The 21844-nt window shown below is 37.6% G+C and overlaps 1 protein-coding gene across 1 annotated transcript in view; it reads right to left on the reverse strand.

Moving 5' to 3' along the window:
• LOC129259375 (uncharacterized) overlaps positions 1-21636 on the reverse strand; it is a 31764-nt gene extending 10128 nt beyond the window's left edge. Inside the window, exons 1-7 of the mRNA XM_064097985.1 lie at positions 21625-21636; positions 21211-21306; positions 11678-11814; positions 7819-8023; positions 7076-7187; positions 6096-6373; positions 1157-1317 (exon numbers count right to left, since the gene is read on the reverse strand). Of these exons, the coding sequence (XP_063954055.1) occupies positions 1157-1317; positions 6096-6373; positions 7076-7187; positions 7819-8023; positions 11678-11814; positions 21211-21306; positions 21625-21636 (1001 nt within the window). The remainder of the gene's footprint in view (positions 1-1156; positions 1318-6095; positions 6374-7075; positions 7188-7818; positions 8024-11677; positions 11815-21210; positions 21307-21624) is intronic.
• Positions 21637-21844: the final 208 nt, after the last annotated feature.

Here is a 21844-nt window from a genome sequence, read left to right on the forward strand (position 1 = left end):
CCTAAAATGTCAACATAATACTATTCCTCAAAAGTTAACCCCTGCAACAAATTCCCCTCAATAAAAACTTGTGCTCAAACCAAATGGCATTATGATATATCCCCCTCAAAGAGGGTCCAGGGGGCCATTTCATAAAGCTGTTCGTAAATTAAAAGCGACTTTAAGAATGACTGGTGAACCTTTCTTACGCACTAAACCATCGCCAATGAACATTTTGGTACATATCATTTACCACAAGAAAGGATCACCAGTCGTTCTTAAAATCGCTCTTAACTTACGAACAGCTTTATGAAACACCAACCAGAACCTATAATATCAAGGCTATGCTAGACAACCAATGTGTTGTTCAAAGCATTCAAAGCCTCTATTTTTTGGTAGTGTTTACCAGGGTAGGTAACACAAAGGTAAGCGATTAATTGTACGCTTGATTTCATGATTAATTGTACATTGTAGTCAATGCAATCAATCATAAAATGGTGTTATACAATGATTGCTAAGCTTTGTGTTACTGGCACCAGGTGTACCTATTACACATGGAGAGTAGTGAATGCAGCAGATTGATGCGAACCATTCAAATTCTTCCAAAATAAAACCTACAATGATCCCTACTAGAGCATAGGTCTTACCATACATGTAGGTCTACCTCACCTTATGTACTAAATCAGGCATACACTGTAAATTATATATGTATTTTGAAGCTGCATAAACTGTAATTTCAAACCACAAGTAGAAAAATAAGTGAATACTGGTGGGTGATTCATAAAGTTGTTCTTAAGTTAAGAGCAACTTTAAGAATGACTGGTGATCCTTAAGATAATTGGTATAGACACCAAAACGTTCATTGGCGATGGTTTAGAGCGTAAGAAAGGTTCACCGGTCGTTCTTAAAGTCGCTCTTATCTTACGAACAGCTTTATGAAATGGCCCCTAGACCTTAAATGTCACAAAAGATGCAGTGAAAACAAACACACACCCACACCAACAAGACAAACAAAGGGTAAGAAAGGGGAAAGGAGAGAAAAAGAAATCCTTCTGGAAGTTTATCCTGGACAAGCCTGGACTTCGAGTTTGTGGATCTAAACCTGTGACGAAACGTGAACAGCAACGGCCAGGGGAGAGGGTAGTAGGGGGTACGGTAGATCTCGAAGCTCGCTTACTTGTTCTTCACCATCGGAACGAGAAGGAGGTTGATGTGCTCCACGCTATAGCCAAACATGGCCAAACGATGGTCGGACTGGACAGGGACCAGAGGACCGATCTCTGGCTCTTCGCCCCTGGTCTCCATGTGGGCCTTGTAGAAGTCGTCTAGGGTGACGGACTGCGGGTAAAGGGGGAGGCAAGGTGAAGATCTTTAGATTAATACACAGGTCAAGAAAATTAAAGCTTTCTCTTTTATTGGAATAAAACATGAAAAGTTCAGATTCAAATTTACTGCTGGGAAAATAAACAAAGAGAAGAACCAGAGGTTTTGAAACCATTTCTTTGCAGGGGAAACTAAACTGTTAGTTCAAAAGGGTAATACTCAGGGCAGGGTATAATGGATACCATACCAATGTATCATGGGAAAATTTGGGAGGCACAAAAGTATACACACATTTGAGAGATGATGGATTTGACTTTTGGAACAGCAAAGTAAAGAAAAGGCATCTTGGTACTTATTCTTATTTAGATTTGCAGCTGCTTATCTCAAAGCACATGCACATACTGGCCCAAATTCACAAAGGTAGTTATTTAACCATGGCTTGAAACAATGGTTTATGCAGATTTCATCTTTAAATATACTTAGTTCAGCTCTTATATTGAAAATGAAGACTTCCGCCAAAGGGTGATACATGTAAATTGGCACTTTTTACTAAGGTTACTGTATTAATGAGTCCACTGCTTATCTAAATAAGTTAACACTTCAATTGATTGGACACTTCTTCAATGACCACGCTGAAAAAGAAGCATAATTAATGCAGGAAATCAGCACGAACCATGGTTTCACACCACAGATTCAAAACCACAAATTGGGGATAATGTGTCTTGTTAAAGATGACTCAAAACAGTATAAGAAGGTAGAATGATTCAACAGGGTCTGTAACATGAAAGATAAAATTAATTGTTTAATGAAGTGCAATTGTATGGATGATTTCAAGTTCAGTGTTGACCTTTTGGTGTTGGTGTTGGGTCATTCTTTACACAAATATAACACCAAACATAAAATGAAGATGGTCCTGAAATGTCACTCACTAGGCGTTAAGGGGATCAGGACAACTACCCCCCCGGACAATTACCCCCCGGACAACTACCCGAGGATAATTACCCCCGAGGACAATTACCCCCCGGACAATTACCCCCAGGACAATTAGCCCCTGGACAATTGCCCCCTGGACGATTACCCCCCGGACAATTACCCCCCCGGACAATAACCCCCCGGACAATTACCCCCTGGACAATTACCCCCCGGACAATAAACCCCTGGACAATTACCCCCCGGACAATTACCCCCAATCATCCCTGGACAATTAACCCCGAGGACAATTACCACCGGGAACAATTACCCCCCCACCGAGGACAATAACCCCCTAGACAAAAGGAGTGCACAGAGTCATACGTCAGCCGTACGTTTGGCGTAAAAAGTACTGAAGGCATTCTCGAGTATCTTGGAATCAAACGAATGCCGTAAGAAAGCTGTAAAAGTGAGCTCCATCTGCAAATCTTTACGAAACCCAGAATTCGATCATAATTTGTATGTCATCGTAGCATAAGATCATTCGTTTGGCAATCTTCGCAGTGGCGTAGTATACGGGGGGCCAGGGGGCACATGCCCCTCCCTGAGATTTGGTTTGCCCCCCCCCCCCCTGAAAAAATTGACAGAGCAAAAAAAAAAAAAGGGGGAGAAAGAAAGAAAGGAAAAAAAGAAGGGGAAAGATAGAAGAAAAAAAGAAGAGAAAAATGAGGGGAAGAGGAGTGAATAATATAAGGTGAAGAGAAGACACTCTTTTTAGGTCACTATATAAAATTTTCGCTCACGCTTCCTGCTCGCATTGCCTTTTCGATGAGATTCATATCTTGCTCAATATAGGTTGATATGGAGCTTAAAATATCAAGTTTTGAAGTCAATATACAAAACATATTTCATCTCGGATATCGAGCTTTCATTATTTTTTAATTTACAGATTGATTTTTTCAAGTGCTCTGTAAAATGTCAGTTTTATGGTCTGAATATTAATATTTTCAGCTCACGCGGCTCGGTCGCATTATTTGATTTGTAAAGGCCTACTTCTTTATAAATTCTTACAAACCGTCCTTAAAATGCACCTTATCATGATTGCCAATTTGTATGGAAAAAACACTGTATTTGATTATGTCATATTGTTTACAATTTAGTAATTTTGTTACTTAATTTCCTTCTTTAATGTTTAATTGCTTTCACCCAAGAATAATACACACAAAATAACCTTGTAATTTTACCATTTAGGGCCTAAATGGTAAAATTACAAGGTGTTCTTGTGTGTATTATCTTTGCATAAAGTTTTTTTTAGCTTACTGTACTAAGTTATAAAGCCACATCTTAATGGAATGTGCACCAATTGTTTCATAATTCTTAGCTTGTTAGTTGAATTGTTTTAAAATAACAGGTTTATAGGTCCTACTTGACAGTGTTTGTGTTGATAGTTGCGTTATCGGCTCTCAATATTTCTGCCTATGAAGGTGTCTTTTTACGTTTTATCTATTTGCCTGATTTCTTTCCTGAAATTAAACCCAAAATAAATTTTTTTAAAGTCAGATCAGTTGGAATCAGAGATATTCAGCATTTGTGATTATTATGACTAATAGTGTTCATTTTTTCTATGAAAAAACTTAGTATGAGGGCCAGTTTACACATTTTCTGATGTATATATGCATAGCCAAATCGGAGGTTTTGGGTGCAATCCCCCCCCCCCATTATTCATGATGCAGAAGGCGCCGCTAAACAAAAAAAAAGGAAGAAAAAGGCGGAAAAGGAAGAAAAAAGGAAAAAGCAAGGAAAAAGAAGAAAGTGAGAGAACAGGAGAAAGAGCAATATAAAAGAGAAAGAAAAGGTTATTAAAGTAAGAGAAAGTAGAAAATATTTCGAAAACCTGTGCCACCGACCATAACTTACAATGGGTCCCGCTTGATTCTAACATTGATGCCGGAGAGAAGGGGGGATTTTCTGGGGGTAATTATCCGGGGAGGTAATTATTCGGGGGGTAATTGTCCAGGGGTAATTGTCCTCGGGGGGTAATTGTCCTGGGGGTAATTGTCCAGGGGGGTTATTGTCCTCGGGGGGGGGGGGGGGGGGGTAATTGTCCTCGGGGGGTAATTGTCCGGGGAAGTTGTCCGGGGGTAATTGTCCCGGGGTGATTGTCCAAGAACCGGTGTTGAGATGTCAATATGGTGATCTGGATGATTTGTGTAAACTCAGAATAAGTTTTGGAGCTAGGAAACGCAGTCCAAATTGTGCTTCCAACACCAACACTAAAACAAACACCGGACTTGAAATCACCCCATGTCTATACTCGTCCTTGTTAAAAGGGTTACAATTAACAGTATCTCTTATATGTTACACAGGTATGATATTCTCCTCTGAAAATTAGCCAAGGGTCACTAAGTCACCGCCGAAGTAGAGGCGCCCCGGTCGGGGTAACAAGCTCTTGCATAATAAAGAAATCGAAAGTGATCTTTCAAAGTGAGTCTGCATGAGTTTTATCATTTGACTAAAAATTTAGTAAAAACAGCATGAGAATGTTCTTGGGCAAAGGATTTCACGTCAACATTTTTTATATACATATACACATTAAAAAAAAAAAATTTAATGAATAAAACTCTGAAAAAAATTAGAATTCCGATTTTAGTCGGGAGAATAGCATGCCTGGTGGGTGTTTCATAAAGCTGTTCGTAAGTTAAGAGCGACTTTAAGAACGACTGGTGACCCTATCTTGTGGTAAATGGTATTTTCATTGGCAATGCTTTTAGCGCGTAAGAAAGGATCACCAGTCGTTCTTAAAGTCACTCTTAATTTACAAACAGCTTTATGAAACGGCCCCCAGGTCACAGGGCCCATCAAGGTTGGTGTTTCATGAAGCTGTTTGTAAGTTACGCACGACTTCATGCATGACTGGTAACCAGTTCTTGGGTACTTAGATCAGAATCTCAAAAGCTTTTCATTCCCATCAGCTAGAGTTGAAATCTGATCATTTAAGATTCAAATTCTTATTTTTAAGATCCATGAGAATGGAACATTTAATATTTGACAAGAGCTATATGAATGGTTGGAACTACCTCTTATCGACAACCTAATTTTCTAAGCATCGTACCTGCGAAAATATTTATCGGTTTTACTTAGTTTTCTTCTCATTTGTGCAGAAAATTGAGCAGATCAGATTCCCATGTTTCGATCGACGACTCTGATTCTATTCGCGTATATATTGGTGAACAACGATTTTTCATTTGCTCATTTGCACCCTTCTTTTGAAATCGGCCACCCGTGATACACTAAGATTACGGCCGATTCTTGTCGCAGTGGCGAAATATTTTGACTTTTCCAAATCAGTTCGATGTCAACATGCTAAATGATCATCTCACTACTTCCACTGTGAGCTCCAGCACATGATTCGACGATTGACGACGGATATTTGTTCTAAAGCTGTTTCCTATCGGATTTCTTGCTATGAACCCCGGGGTTCGGGTCTGGTCAATACAATTTGGATAAATTCTACTAAATTTTTACCTTTTTATCCTTCTTTTTCTCTCTTAAAATCGATTCTTACCATTCCTATGGACACTGCGCCTACCCTCCCGCGCATATCGTTTGTAAGCGCGCATGGTGGTCGGTTTCAAGAGGTGGTCGATATGTGGTGGTCTCACTATATAAGATATGCACTCCCATTATGTTAAAAACAGTGAGAATTCTGCACAAGAAAGGCTCACCAGTCATACAAAAGTTTGTGTGCAACATCGCAAATGGCTTCATGAATCATCCCCTGCTGTTTGTTAACTTGTTGCCTGCAGAACTGGATGGTCCCTGTATAAAGCCTATGGGAATAACAGAATTCAGTAGACAAAGGGTTAAAGAGAACAAAGACAAACCTGTTCGTCCATCCACTGTTTCACAGGTCTCAGGGTGGCGATATGATGCTTGATGTCAGCGTCGTTGATGACCTCTCCAAGCTCCGTATCGACCAGCAGCATCCTGCCTGGCTTGAGACGGCTCTTGGATTGGGTGTCCTCAGGGGCAAGGTTACACACACCAACCTCACTGGCCATGACCATGAAGCCAGACTTGGTGATGTAGTAGCGGGAAGGTCGGAGTCCGTTCCGGTCCAGGATGGCGCCGACGTAGCGGCCATCGGCGAATGTGAACAGGGCTGATGAGAGGAAATTGAAAAGACACAAACAAATACTAAAGGGCTGATTTCTTGTGATTTTGTTAATAAGGGGGGAGGGGTATGGAATAGATGACCCTCACCCTTATGCTACTGTACAAATTTTGAATTGGGGGGGGGGGGCATGCCCTACACCTCCCCCCCCCCCCAATTTCCATCAATTACATGTTCCATATAAAATATCTTGATGAATCTACTGACAAAACAACTTGTGTGATGTGGCTCACTCTGTATCATAATCATAACCACCATCATCATCATCATCATCATCACAGTGACTTTATTTGAGCTTTTCCCCACCATAATTCTTTTGAAATCACTTTTTAGGGTAACGTACCAGGCTACATTTAAAGCTAAGTAACGTTTGTTTTCTCCCCATGCAGGGTGCATAGGGACCTGGTAGGATATGAGTTAGAAACTCTTGCTAGAATGCTCCATAAGGAGTGGAGAAAGTGCATGAATCTGAGATGGCAAGATGGAATCTGATTACCAGAGAATGAAATATCTTTAAAGCACTTTTTAATAAAGACCTTGTTAAGTGCTATATAAAAACAGAATGTTATCATCAAGTCATCTCATCTCTCTCACTCAAAACAAATAAAAAATGTTGTTTGATGACCATGAGGATTGTAAATTAAAATATTACAATCAACATGGAAAAGTTGCTTCTCTTTTTTTCTCTACCTGGTCCATCCCATGCTTCCATTGCAAATGAAGCCCAGCGGTAGAAGTTCCTTTTCTCCTCACTCATCATCGTGTCCTTATGCCAGGCTTCTGGTACCATGGTCATTACAGCCTAGATATAAGAGCAAGAAAGACTTAATTGAGAAATGGAGACAGGAGAAACTTTAAGAAAACTTAAGTACTTGAGGGAGCAGTGAACATAATATGCAACACTGTGTCTTGTCCCCCATTGACAGTGGTATAAATAGCTAGTCCTAAAATATACCTTCAGAAATTGCTTTTGTGCCACAATTGCTATCCATAGTAAAACCACAACTCCAGACCAGGAGCCTGTTTCATAAAGAGTTACAACTGTTGTGACTTTGCCATTATGGCAACTACCATGGTAACCTTGATTGTGATTGGCTGTTGAGCCCTGTTGCCATGGTAGTTGCCGTAAGGGCAAAGTTACAACTCTTTATGAAACGGGCCCCAGGTGGGTGTTTCATAAAGCTACATGTATTTGTAACAGACTATTTGTAAGAGACTTAAAGAATGACTGGTGATCCTTTCTTATGGTAAATAGTATATTCATTGGCAATGGTTTAGTGCATAAGAAAGGAAAACCAGTCATTCTTAAAGTCGCTCTTAACTTACAAACAGCTTTATGAAATGGACCCCAGGCTAAAGTAAACCCAAGTTGAGAATACGGTTCATAAATACAACAGACTGATCATCAACATGCAATGCTATGTCAGGCTTACCTCTGGCAAGGATCGTCCACCCGCCATGATGAGGAACTCCAGGACATTATCCACCCTGCCAGAATCTGGAAGACCTTCCTCCACCACTGGGTAGAGAAGCTTGAGCTCATCACCGTACTTGGAGCTGCTCATGACCCCTTCCCGGGCCCTCATCTGGTTCTCGTTGCCGCGGATGGTATTTATCTCTCCATTGTGGGCAAGGTATCTTTAAAAGGAAAACAATATTGACATTTTAGACTGGACTGTTAATATTCAGAAACACCACAGTACTTTGAGCGACTTATGACCCCTTCAAGGGCCCTCATCAAATTCTAATTTCTGCGGATGGTGTTGATCTCTCCATTGTGGGCAAGGTATCTTTAAAAGAACTAGAAGTGTGGAAAATATTTATACTTGATTGTTATTCATCAAGTAAAAGACTGTACTTTGAGCTACATGTACTCATGACCCCTTCCCGAGCCCTCATTAAGTTCTCATTGCTGCAGAAGGTGTTGATCTCTCCACTGTGGGCAAAAGTATATGTAAAAGTATGTATTAGAATCGGACTGGACTGTTAATGATAAAACAACTTTATTGCAATATTTTTGTTACTCATAATCCCACCACCCCACCACCCCAAACAATCATGAGGTTCAATACTGCTATGGGACATGTTATCTTCTCCATTGAGGGAAAAGTACCTTGTAAAGTTATTTGTGAGAGTAAGAAAGAAGTGTAATCAGAATTAGATTCATTAGATTCACTTAAGAGGAAATTATATACGAGTTACGGTTCATGAGCTACAGAGCTTATCATGGACCCCTTTCCATGCCCTCATCTCATTCTTGTTTTCTTGGATCAGTTTCACCCCTGATGGGTTGGCAAGGTCCATGTATCTTCTTGGATGTACATGTATATGATAAGAAAGTGGTACAAACAAAATTAGAATTAGATCAGATTTAGAGCTGCCACCTAGAGTTGTACACAAAAATAAATGTCGTTTTCCATGGCTGAATAAAATCAATTAGTCTGAAAGTGACATCCCAGTAGATTGGGTATCATTTAGATTAAGGTAACACTATGGAATAAAGGTGTAACAGTTCTTTGAGGTACTGTTTTGAGAAACTTATGTTATCCTGCCTGGTCCACATCAGGATTTTGTTTCGTCAATTTGTCTGAATACTCAGAGATGATTATTTCTAAAGGGATACTCCAGGCTGAAAATATTTATATCTAAATAGGTAAAATTCACAGAGCAAAATGCTGAAAATTTCATCAAATCGGATAACAAATAAAAAAGTTATTCAAATTTTAAGTTTAGCAATATTTTGTGAAAATAGTTTTATAAACGTCATCATGAATATTCATTAGGTGGGCTGATGATGTCACATCCCCACTTTCCTTTGTCTTATGTTATTACATGAAATCATATTTGTTTCATTTTTTCAAACATGTGTGAATAATGTGTCTCCTTTATAATGGAAAAAGTTGCAGCAATGAATATCTAATTCACTAAATCAGTTGTCAATCCAATTTGTTAAGTTCTTGGTAGAAAAAATTTGAATAAACCTGATTTCATAATAAAATACATGAGAACAAGTGGGGATATGACATCATCAATTTGCTCATTGAATATTCATGATGACATGTCTCGAACTGTTTCACCGGAATAATGAAAATCTTTATAATGCCATAACTTTGTTAGTCCTTGTCCGATTTTGATCAAATTTTCATTGTTTGTCTAATTTTTCTGTAGTCTGTTTAAATCATATTATTTTCAGCCCGGAGCATCCCTTTAAGTAAAATGATATGTATTTTGAAGTTTTAACAGGCTATTCTATTGTGTATTACTGCAACCTTTGAGAATTCCTGATAATGTGGTGTATTATTTTATCATTTATCCTTTACTTTGTAAAAAGAATGTAATTTGTAAATCTGCTCATATGAGATTTTGATGAATAAATACAATCATTTATGGATGATAAGCCATAAGGAGAATATGATATGAGGGTTAATTATCTTGATTTAAAATCTAATGGTAGATCTATGTTTATTATCATACTTCTGTAAAACTACCTGCACATTTCATTCAGCATATTTGTAATAGGTGTTGGTTATATATCAATGAATATCATTCAATAATTTATTTTTACAAAAGGCTACTTCAATGCTCCAAATATGGCCTGCATTGTGGTCTAACAATACTTCTTTTTTATATACAGATACAATAAAAATATACCCAAAGAACAAAGTAGGGGGAGGGAGACTGCCACTTTTATACTCAAATATGTGCATATATTTTTCCTATTCATTGCAAAAAGCGAAATAAATAATTGATATTTGATGGTAAATTCACACAAATAATTCTATGCTGACCACATTCTTGAGTTACTTAGTTCCACCAAGGAGCTTAAGCTCCTTGGCTCCATAAATATTTCAGAGCAGTTTCAGTACATGACAGTGAAGGCTTTAAACAACTCTGTCTTTTCCCTGAACACTTTAAATTGTTCACAAGATATGAAATGTGTTTAAACATCTATACCTGCTTTCAATGTTTAAACAGCTTGTTTAAGAGAGACTTAGAGGGTACAGTTTTCAAGACCAATGCACTTGACCTTAAGAAAGGTTTTCAATGTCATTACTCTTAAAGTGAACTATGAGAGCCCTCTAAAATAACTAGTGAGCTGGTTTCTACACTTAAACCCATATTGGGTGTCTTGTGGACAGCTGTACAAGAAAGTTTGTTTCTACACCGACTTGAACTATTTGAACAGCTTTGTCTTAGAGAATTAAAAGAGTAAATTACATTTATAGATGGTAAGTCAGTACTTTTTTAATTAATTTATTTTAAGGTACGATATGGAAGACCTCATGACCTGTGAATATTTAGGGTTGTTCAGATTCAAGTGTCTCCTACTTAATTTTTTAATCATTTTTTTGTTTTCTTGATGTTTCCTCATACAGCCATCCTAACCTACATGTATGTTACTCGAAAATAAGGCTGATCTAAAGAAAAAAAACAGCATTTTGCATTGGATTGTGTGAGAGTAAACAATAAAAATAGAAAAAAATCAATGCAAAACAAGAGGCCATGATGGAAAAAATACTATTCCTTGCCTCTAAATTCAGAATGGTTGAGAATTCTGGTCATGTGAAGACATTAGGGAGAATTTGCTTCCATGGCGCAAGACAGATCATCAAGAACTTAGAAAATGTATTCATAACAGAGCACAACCAAGAATTCTTTTTTTTTTAATTAGTAAATCAAAACAGCAGTTTCGTCCTGGAATCTGGACAACCAACGTATTCACAATTTTTCGTCAGCTCCGAAACTTAGGACGAAACTGCTGATCCGGTTCACCAATTTTCGACAAAGACCTCCCAGCTGGTCTTTATCATTTGACGTTCATTTTCAATAAATTTACTGTGTTCTTGAAATTATCCCTGTTGCAGCTGCAAAAACTCCCAACAGAGTGCCGAAGTGTGACGTCATCAATTTTCCCTTTTTGCATGCCAGCATTTTTGATACCATATTTTGGTAGAGCATGATGAAAAGCCCCTACAACCCAATCTTGGTGGGAATTGGTCCAAAGAGCCCAAGATATGACCTCATGAATACATAACTAGCCCCATTGAAGTCAATGTATTATTGGCCTGGTTCTAAATGTTAGGAACCAGGCAGGCCAACTTCAATGGAGCTAATATATCTAATGAGGTCATATCCGCTATAAAGGCCTCCTTTGACCAATTCCCTCCATATTCGGGTTGTGGGTGGTTTTCATCATGCTCTGCCAAAATATGGAATAAAAAAAACTGAAATGCTCAAAAAGTTTTTTGTGACATCATCACTTTGGTACTCTATTCTGATCATGTGGATTACCTGTGGGGATGTGCCCTCTCCCAGCTTGGGAAGGTGTTGGTCGAGAACCTGCTATGAACTACTGCAAAGTGGGTCTCGTAATCCGGGTCTACAAAGTCCGCAAAGTACTCCCATAGCTGAAGAGGTGTCAGCAAACCCTACGTAAAAAGATAGAAAGTAAGACAAAAAATAAAGTTAAAGATTATAAAGATAATGCAAAAGAATTTTTGAATTTGTTTAGCCGATTGTAAAATGTTGCAGTCAACTGTAAAGATCTTAAAGGGATGAATCTCGTTAGACACTATTTTGGTGAGGCTGTTCCTACTTGTAATAAACAATTTTTATTCATTCTAATTATGACCAAAGACACTGAAAACCTTCTCATGGCTGTATAATAAAAATGACTGTCATACATGGTGTAAATTTTGTTTGTTTCGAATGTTTCCTAAAAACCTGACTTTCAAATTTTGTTTTCAATTTGTCTGTCTTTAATTGTTTGTAATCCAATCTCTTCGAACCAATAGGAAAAACGTACTTTAAGTTCATTATGTACATGTCCACACCCAGCTTGCAAAATGTAATGGATGTCTATGTCTTCCGATTCAAAATTGCTTACAGTTCCTAAATCCAAGAAATCATGGGGGGGATTGGTCATTTGCACATGCTGGGCCATCCTTGTGGAATCAGTTGCCATATTCCATTCGTAGTATTTCAAATATCGATAATTTCAAATTTACTCTAAAAACCCATTTGTTTAAAATTGCCTTCCAGTAGTTTCCTTTCATTGGCATGACTGTCATTCTTTTATCTTTGTCACTTCCTGTACCGTGTAATTTTTCTCTTATTTCCTTTTTGCAGCGCCTTGAGCACATAATCAATGTGGATTTGGCGCTTTAGAAATACTCTATTATTATTATGTTTTAAATTTTAAGCTGAAAGAAGTTGAGCCTCCCCCCCAACAAAAATAAATGAATAATAAATAATAAATAAACTGACATTATTCTATTCGATTAACAGGCAATTGGGGAGATTAGTCTAGTGATCATCCTTTCTTTTAAAATACAATGTTTTGGCCTGTACTACAAGGATTAAACACACCAAATTCAAAGAAATGCAATGTGTTGTGAAGTATATGTGGACTTAAAGGAGAATGAAACCCTTGAAACCAGCTGAATCCATATCAAAGAGAAAAATCAAAGAAACATATTGTTGAAAGTTAGAGGAAGATTGAATGAATAATAAGAAAGTTATGAGCATTTGAATATTGAGATCACTAATGCCATGTAGATCCTCCCATTGGCAATGCGACCAAGATCTGTGATGTCACACACGTACAACTTCCTCATTACTTTAGTACTTATTTCACTTATATTCTCACTTTTATAGAGTCTATCACAAGGTGAGGTGTTCTCTTTATGAGAGGACAAGTACATAGGTTTCACAACATTATATCATTGATGAATCGTTTGCCATATGATTAGAATGAGCAAAAAGAGATGTTTTGGGGTATATTTTCAGTGTCCAAAAGGGGAGAGTTGTTCATCTGTGACATCATAGATCTTGGTCGCATTGCCAATGGGAGGATCTCCATAGCATTAGTGATCTCGACATTCAAATGCTCATAACTCTTCTATCGCTAGTCCTATTTTACTCAAACTTTTGTTGATCTTATTCTTTGATTTTTCTGCTTTCACAAAAGCTAACTTGCTCCAAGAGTTTCATTCTCCTTTAAAGAAATGCAATGTGTTGTGAAGTACCGGTATATGTGGACTTAAAAAAAAAATGTCTGAAGTACTACAATAAAGGAGGCTGCAGTGTCCCTTCATCATTTCTAAAACTGTTACAAACTTCAAATTGAATTTTCTGAATGATAGGACTTCTAATACTTGGTTGAGGCTTATGGGAATTAAACTTGACCAACAATTGATTCCTTTGTTAAACTGGGGCTGACCAGACGGATTACTGGTGGTATTATCAGATAGATTACAATGGAAGGATCAGGGGATTAAAGAGGTTTCAAACACACAGTGGGCAGTGTATAATACAATCAATATTTACACATACAATGTGTACACATGACAATCTATGGACAAGTTGCATGAGACCTGTAAAATGAGAGCATACATGTGCTTTATGCATGATCCTGTCGGTAGGAAATATAGGCCTACATAGGCCAGGTATTTTCAGAAGCAAAGGCTGAAGGGGTCTAATTTGCATATTCAAATATAAATCATATGACATTGTATGTCACCAGTAGCGGACCGTGACCCCGCGGAGACAAAGCATTGGAGGGGCACTGTATTGTTTGTGAACAATGCTGTGCCCCCCCTAATGCTTTGTCTCCTCCGTGTCACGGTCCGCCACTGTATGTCACATACATATTGGTAATGCAGTATACAGAATTATATTGACTGAATTACACCATGAGCAAGAAATAAAAGAAAATTGAAATTGGAATAAAAAAAATTGGCTTGTAGTGTATGGACATGAAGGCCTCCATAGCCAACGTTCAAGTCGTATTTCACCCAAGTGACCCAAGACTTTTTGCTTTGTAACACACCTATTCAGTGTATTGCCCCAAATTATGAGTTGAGAGCTCTATAGATTAAAATCGAAACATCCACCTGGCAGACATGCTGCCTACCTACGTCATTCATGAATACTGCATCTACATGTATCCATCCATTCATCCATTAATAGCCCTTTGGATGACCTCCGTCTAAATTTAGCATCTTGGTTTTGGTCCTGTTACTGCTCTTTTTCTCTCCTCGATTAATCTCCCATTCTCCTCCTCTTTTGATCTCTCTCTCTCTTTCTTTCTATGCCCCCTTCTCCCCCCCCCCATCTCTCTCCCTCTCTATCTGTCTGTCTCAACCCCTGTATAAAAACATATTTCTGTTCAGCATTCTTAATTTTCTTCAGCATCAAAACAATGTCCCACATACTACATGTACACAATCACCCCCCCCCCCCCTTCCTCTCACGCTTTCCCTCTTCATCTAATGCACGATCAAACACGTAATTAATGCCATCTACCGCAGATTTGCGTCTGTTTGGCCAGCCAACGCACTATAGTCAACATCCCTTGAGGACTACCTTCATTGATAATCAAGTGGCATTTGACGTCAAACAGGGCTTCTTCTCTCTGAGCAACCCTCATCTCAGGGTTATTACAGTTTAATTAGGAAGGAAATTCCATCACACTTGGTTGAATGGTGTGCTTGAAATGATTTAATTTCCTGCGAATATGAAGTACTTTTGAATGAGATAATAACAACAAGTTACAACTATGATGATGATGACAATAAATGTATATGTAATGAAAATAATAAGAAAAATAAAACAGTGATATTAATTATGATGATGATGAAGAGAAGGACGACGAGGATGGTGGTGGTGGTGGTGATGATGATGATGATAATAATAACAATTAGTATAACAATGAAAACATTGTTTATAATGACAATAATAATTTGATGATGATAATAAGAAAGCAGCAATATTACATGTACATTGTAATCATGTAATCAGAATAGCAGTTGTATACTGTAGGTATTTGGTTGAATTGAATATAAACTTAATAGCCCACCACGATACTCGACAAGATGCTTCCAAATAGTTACATGAACATGTATGTAGATTACAGAATGACAAGAGGCACACACACACACAGAAATAACTTGTGATACTTCATATGGTTTTTTATTCAAACTGAGAATGGTTTCATATCTAATGAAGATGACATTGTGAGATCCATGTACTGTACATATACTGGTAGTCTTTCTCAGGCAGGTGATATCAAATATTTTGCATGATGTGGAATAGGAAATCATGCTAAGGATAGGTTGATGCATAAATTTGTAAATGGGGAAGGGGGGGGGGGTCCAAAACGGGAGGATGTTATCAGAGCTTGCTCTTGAAAATATGCCTTGTTACAACAATCCAGCCCCCCCCCCAAAAAAAAAAAAAAAATAATAATAATAATAATCAATGAATAAAATGAATAAATAAACAAATAAGAAATAAATAACAAGATACAAAAACTTTAATAACTACATGTACCTTTGATTCATGTTGCCCCCCCCCTCACAAAAATCAAGAGCAACTGAGATAAGCATATTTTATACTGTGCATTCCAAATTTGCCTTTGTAGAGAATTGGTAATAAAATTTACGGGGGGGGGGTATTAATTTTGCAACTTGACTGGACCATGTATACATGTACATAAAAAATAAATATATGTACGTGTATATATATATATATATATACCTCCAGTGCATGTATTTCCGTTTTTGTACTGTCACAAATGCATACAGTGAAATACTGTACTTACATGTATGAATTATTATAATTAGGGTATATTTGTTTTTAATTTCTTTCCTGTAGATAAAATTGATTATGATATACATGTATATTCTAATAACATTTGACACAAACATGTATGAATATCATCGCAATACATAAAAATACAATAGCTACTGTCATGCACTGCCCATGTGATTGAAATATGTTGACACAAAAAGCATACAATATCCAGGTGTTGCTTGATCATCAGAAGGGCACTTCAGAAAACAAATCAATGGCCTTCACCGTCCGACATGATACTTGTACATGTATCTCCCTTTACACAATCCAATCTAATGGCACGCGATTGGGTTTCCGCCATCAGTCTGGATGTGACCCCCATGAGCGTGTAATTTGATTTCAAGTATCAACAAAAAAAGATGGCTGCCTCGATGGTGCTCAACTTTCTTCTATGAGATGTACATTCAGTCACACACATGCCAAAAGATTATGGAAGGACACCATTTTATATTTTATAAGGGTACCGTACATTTATGTCTCCATAGCTGCCGCCTGGAAACCACACATGTACATGTATATTTTATAAGCACACGCAGGTGTAGGCCTACTTTCAGAACTGCCCATGGCCAATATAAAGTGGATAAAGATGGGCAAATCAAAGAACTGGCGGATCCAGGATCCTTTCGAAAAGCAAAATTAAAATTTGTAATGTAAAAATGCCAATAAAACATAAGTGTGCTCCCCTTTTGAGAGTGAAGACCTTTTTTTTGCTTGTCAAATTTTTCTTCGAAAAAATGTGACCCCCTTTTGGAAAATCCTGGATCTGCCCCTGAATCAAAGAATGGACAGTCTACCCTGAAAATTGAAAATATAAGGGCTCTATAAAGGCACGTAGTTGGTCAAAATGTACATGTACATACTCATCAACAAATTACCAATTTCTGTCAAAGGTCAAAGTTTTTTTCTCTTTGATAAATTTTGAGAATGTGGTAATGAAAACTTAACAGAAATCATGAACTCTAAAATATAAAAACATAATAAAAAAATAAAAAAAAAACTCTAAAATACAATACTACCCTTTTAAGCAGAAGCACATCTCGAATTCCTAATAATCATTCAAGTGGGCCTATATTATTACAAGACTACATTGCTCAGAATGCTGCATTATGGGTAAGAAACTTGGCCAGATTTGAGTAGTTGAAGACTTAAGGTGGTGTTATATATACGCTGGTTAATACCAAAGATACTACAAGGGGAAGATCGGACACTTTGGCGATTTTTTGAAACGCTCGGTAAATGCTTATGGGGAAGGATGCCCACTAACGTTGAGTAAGTACATGAATTTAACCATTGCACATCGGCACGCAGCTGTGTATAAAACATATGGGGGAAATGAGAGAGGGGATTTTGGAGAAGGCTCAAGGATGGTGCATGGGAATAATTCCACCTTTTATTACCCAGAAACCTCTGAAATATATTCATCTCAAATTCAAGGGAAAAAAAATCTTAAAATGTAAAAATCGCCTATTTCTTCACCCCTTCACCATTTCTCTCACATGTTTTGTAAACGACCATATCGCGATATGCAAAGGTAAAAAAGGTCGTTACTTTATACTCAACGCTGCAGGGCGCTCTTCCCAAGCGTTTCATTACGCGGTCTATGTACTGTCTGATCTTCCCCTTGTAGTATCTTTGTTAATACTTGCTCAAGGTGAATCTATGAGCACTATTAAATCAGCCATTTATTAGCATAGAATCACTCCGAATCATGATAAGCATTTCTATGCTAATCATTTATTAGCATAGAATTTATTACATGTAGCATAGCCATTTATTAGCATATACATGTAATCACTCCGAATCTATGCCAATCATTTATTAGTATTTCCATGCTAATCATTTATTAGAATTGGATTTATTAGCATGGCCATTTATTAGCATAGAATACCACATTTTCAACTTGCTCTTCAAACAAAAAGAAACTTCACTTGTAGGGTACTACTGGTATGGGGCAGTCTTGTGAAAAAATGACCGCCAACAAAAATATGTTGTCCATAGGGGAATTAGAAGTGAAAATGTTCAAGATAAATGCTACATGTAGTTGTGGTAACAATCTCAAAATGACTTTTTACAGAATCCAATATAATGACCACCCAAGTGTGTGTTTGTATGAATAAAATATATGTGTCAAAGGATTCTGGAAGAAATTGTGTAATTGCTGAGAAATAAGCAAAATAAGCGCGGATTTGGGCACTTCCGTCGGGTCTTTATTCCAGCGATAATAATACACAGTCCCACGTGTGCCTATCTGTGTTGGCGATCTTCAGTGTGATCGTTTTTCAGCTTTAATAGATTTTATGATTTCACAAAGTTCAGTTTATGTAACTGTACCAGATCTAGATCCACGATGATATAGTAATACTTAACCTTGGTTTTACAGATTTTCTCACGAAATCAGTGTTTTACTGCAACTACTTTCATTTAGCTTTAAGTGACGTACAGGACATCTCTGCGCCCCGTACGACACACAATATTTTCACCTTAAACTCACCCATAAACATTTTGTTTTGTTGGTTGCCATTTTTCACATCATGACTACCCACTAGGACTTTATCATTGCCAAAAAAAAAAAATTGCTCAAGCATTCAGCTAAAAAAAAAGAGACTGCAAAATGTTGGTTAATTGTCCCATACGACACAGTAGCATTGCATAATACAGCCCAGCTATTTGGAGGTAGACTGCTGACATACCAGCATAACATTTAGAGAATTAGAAAATGGCTTGAATTAATACCACAACATGATTTTAATGATCACCTTGATGGTATGGCCAAACCACAGATTTCTTAATTGCATTTTACGACCTGAGCTCTGGTACAAAAAAAAAATCTCAACACACAATAAAACCCTGCCAGAGCTTTTGTTTGGATATTAAAGTTAATCACTTTTGTATATTAAAATCAATCCAATAAAAGGCAAAGTGTTGAACTACCAGCATCTTTGCAATTCATTACAAGTAGATGCTTCAATCAGCAGTGGACAGATATCCAGTTCTAACTGGACTTGACCACTTTACCTTTTATAAAGGGTTTAGAACTATTACATAGTCTTTATTAAAGTTCAATGACCTTTTCAATGCTGATGCAATGAATACGCTGTAGGCAAGTAGACCCGCCTTTATCTATTTGTTGAATCTGTGGGTCTCAAGAAATCTGATCAAGGGGGAAATTTGTATGAGGATGTGAACAGCACTATGCAATGCATATTCTAGTCTCAAAAATTGCATTTGACTTGGAATATTATTCACCTAACAAGTATGTATTATAACTGAACACGATGAACACATCCATCTAAAAAATAACTCAAATTTGATAAGCACTATACAGCAAAAAAAAAAATATCTTCTCACAAAGTCCAGGGGCAGCTGGATTTTTTTTAAAGTGCATTTACATGTATGTGGGGGGGGGGGGGGAAATAATCAGATGGTCATTTTTATGTTTTTGTACATCATTGTAATAACTGTGTGAGGGTGGAGGTGGGGGGGGGTTGAAGATAAAGGTTAAAAATATTATTCCACTTTCCCCATTGGAAAGATATTCTTGATCAAACTGTCTATCCCGAGCTCGTGCTCTCACATCCACTCATCTTGACGTCAGAGCAATCTGGGTTTAGGGATACTTTACACACTCTTGAATATTGATTCCCATTCCTTAATGTTGACACAGCATGCATGCATGCATCTACAGTGTCCTCATCAAACACAGTTTGGGTGTTTCTTATCAAGAGATTCGGGATCAAGGCATGTACATACATGTAGTGTACAGTTCAGAGCTGCCAACATTGGGATGATAGAATACAGTAGATTTCGCGGAGGTATGATTTTGTGAGGGAGCGGCGGAACGTTGTCCCACGGATGGGACTTTTGGGTAGCAAAACACATTAAGAAACAACATTTGATAGTAACCGACAGCTGTCTAAACCATAAAAAAAAATCTGATAGATTAAATGCACATTAGAGAGAATTCATGAATTGTCATTGACTAAATATACACTTCAGGCAATGCAGTAGATTTTTAAATAATTCATAAAAGAATGCATTCAACATGAAAATACCTTTAATTGGCCAGAGGGGGAAAGGGCTGCAGAAGTGGTAAACATGGTAAATGAGCTTTATATGTGGACTGTTTAAAGTCTCTGAGGGATTCCTGTGAAAATTGTCGCACAGTCCCATTCTGCTTGAAAATTATCTTTATATTTTGACAAGTATTTTGTCGTCTAGGTCTTGGATGACTCCATCTCCATGATCTCCATGGTCACTGGCGATGCGATTGTAGTGTGGATGAATTGGGACGGGGCGTGCTTCGCACAGCTCAGCCAGCCAGCGCCAGGCTAGCTCACTCACGAAAGAGAAAATGTTCGAATCCGATCAACCCAAGTGAAAGTAGGCGAAAAAATCTCCACTTAGCTTCTAATTCTTCAGGATTGTCAATAAAATTATTCCTGAAATTGAAAGTCGAGGTGTAAAAGTAATCCACTTGTTAATCCCATCGTTGATCCACAGTTTCAGCTCGAATAAGGCTCACGCAAGCTTACTAAAAATGCCTCGCAGTGCCCGTGAACTTTAATTCTCGGAGCTTCCTGGCGCAGCGCGGCCGGCTGGAGCCGCGCCGGGGCGCATCGGGGGCCATGTGCATGGAGTACCGCTGAAGAGTTTTCATCACACACATTGCAGAACCCGGAAATAAAATGGCATGTTAGACTACTTCACCAGTCGTTCAGTAAAATTATCTTCATTTACATGGGAAATCAATGTACGATTATACAAAAACTGGTAGAAGTTACTGGGTAAAATGAAAATGTGATAAGGAGGTTCCACGTGGGTGTTAGGGAGTTGAACATGCTAGACTCGTTAAACAGTCGTTTGTATGAATTTTACAATTTAACAGCTAAAAATCCTGATTATCCGGGAGATTTTGGCATGGGGTCGGGAGAATGGGAGATTGGATCGCAATCCAGTATTCTCCCGCAGGATCCGGGAGACTTGGAAGCTCTGACAGTTGCATACAGGCATGGCTAAATTATTAAAGTGAGGGAGGGGAGGTGCCCAAAATCACTTGGTACAAAAAAAGGATATTGGAGGGGTGGGGTCCACTGTATACAAATTAATGTTCTGTTTTGATGATAATCCTTTATATCAGGCACATCTTTAAAATTGTCATTCCGAATGATTTTCATGAATATTCCACATACCTTGTAAACGATGGACTTTGAGGAGAGAGAACAGATGTAGAAACGTAGATCCTTACTTGGAATGGTATGGGTAGCCCTTTTTCTCAAGGCAAAAACCTGTGGGGAAAAATAAGGACAAAGTTTTTTGTTTGAATAAAGAAAATGTAATATTAATCTGTATAGAAACATGATCAAAACATTCACTGCATGTGTGATTGCACTACGTGGCCTATTTGGACCAGAATACAGTTGGAGAAAATTGACAATTAAATGTTTCCATTTTAAAAATCATGTACAATGAAACCAAAATAAGAATTAAGTACACAGGTGTACATGTACAGGTAAAACATTATTTTATACAATACATGTTGGCCATGCATTTACAATTATTAAGAAAAAGAATATGAATATCTAATCATGCTTTTCATAACATACAGTGTATATCATTTTTATATTTTTGTTATATTTTTTCTTTTTATTCTACATTACATTCCAAGCATTGCCCTATTCCCAAGTACACAGAAAAACACATGCACTTAATTCAATAGCACATTTACATTTATTTATTTATTATCTTTTATTTATTCATAAATAATCACACGTACATCTTCTCAGATAACTGCATTTTCTCAAATTGATGAAGTATGCTGATTCT

Source organism: Lytechinus pictus, chromosome 4 (assembly GCF_037042905.1).
Source record: "Lytechinus pictus isolate F3 Inbred chromosome 4, Lp3.0, whole genome shotgun sequence".
Taxonomy (NCBI): Eukaryota; Metazoa; Echinodermata; class Echinoidea; order Temnopleuroida; family Toxopneustidae; genus Lytechinus; species Lytechinus pictus.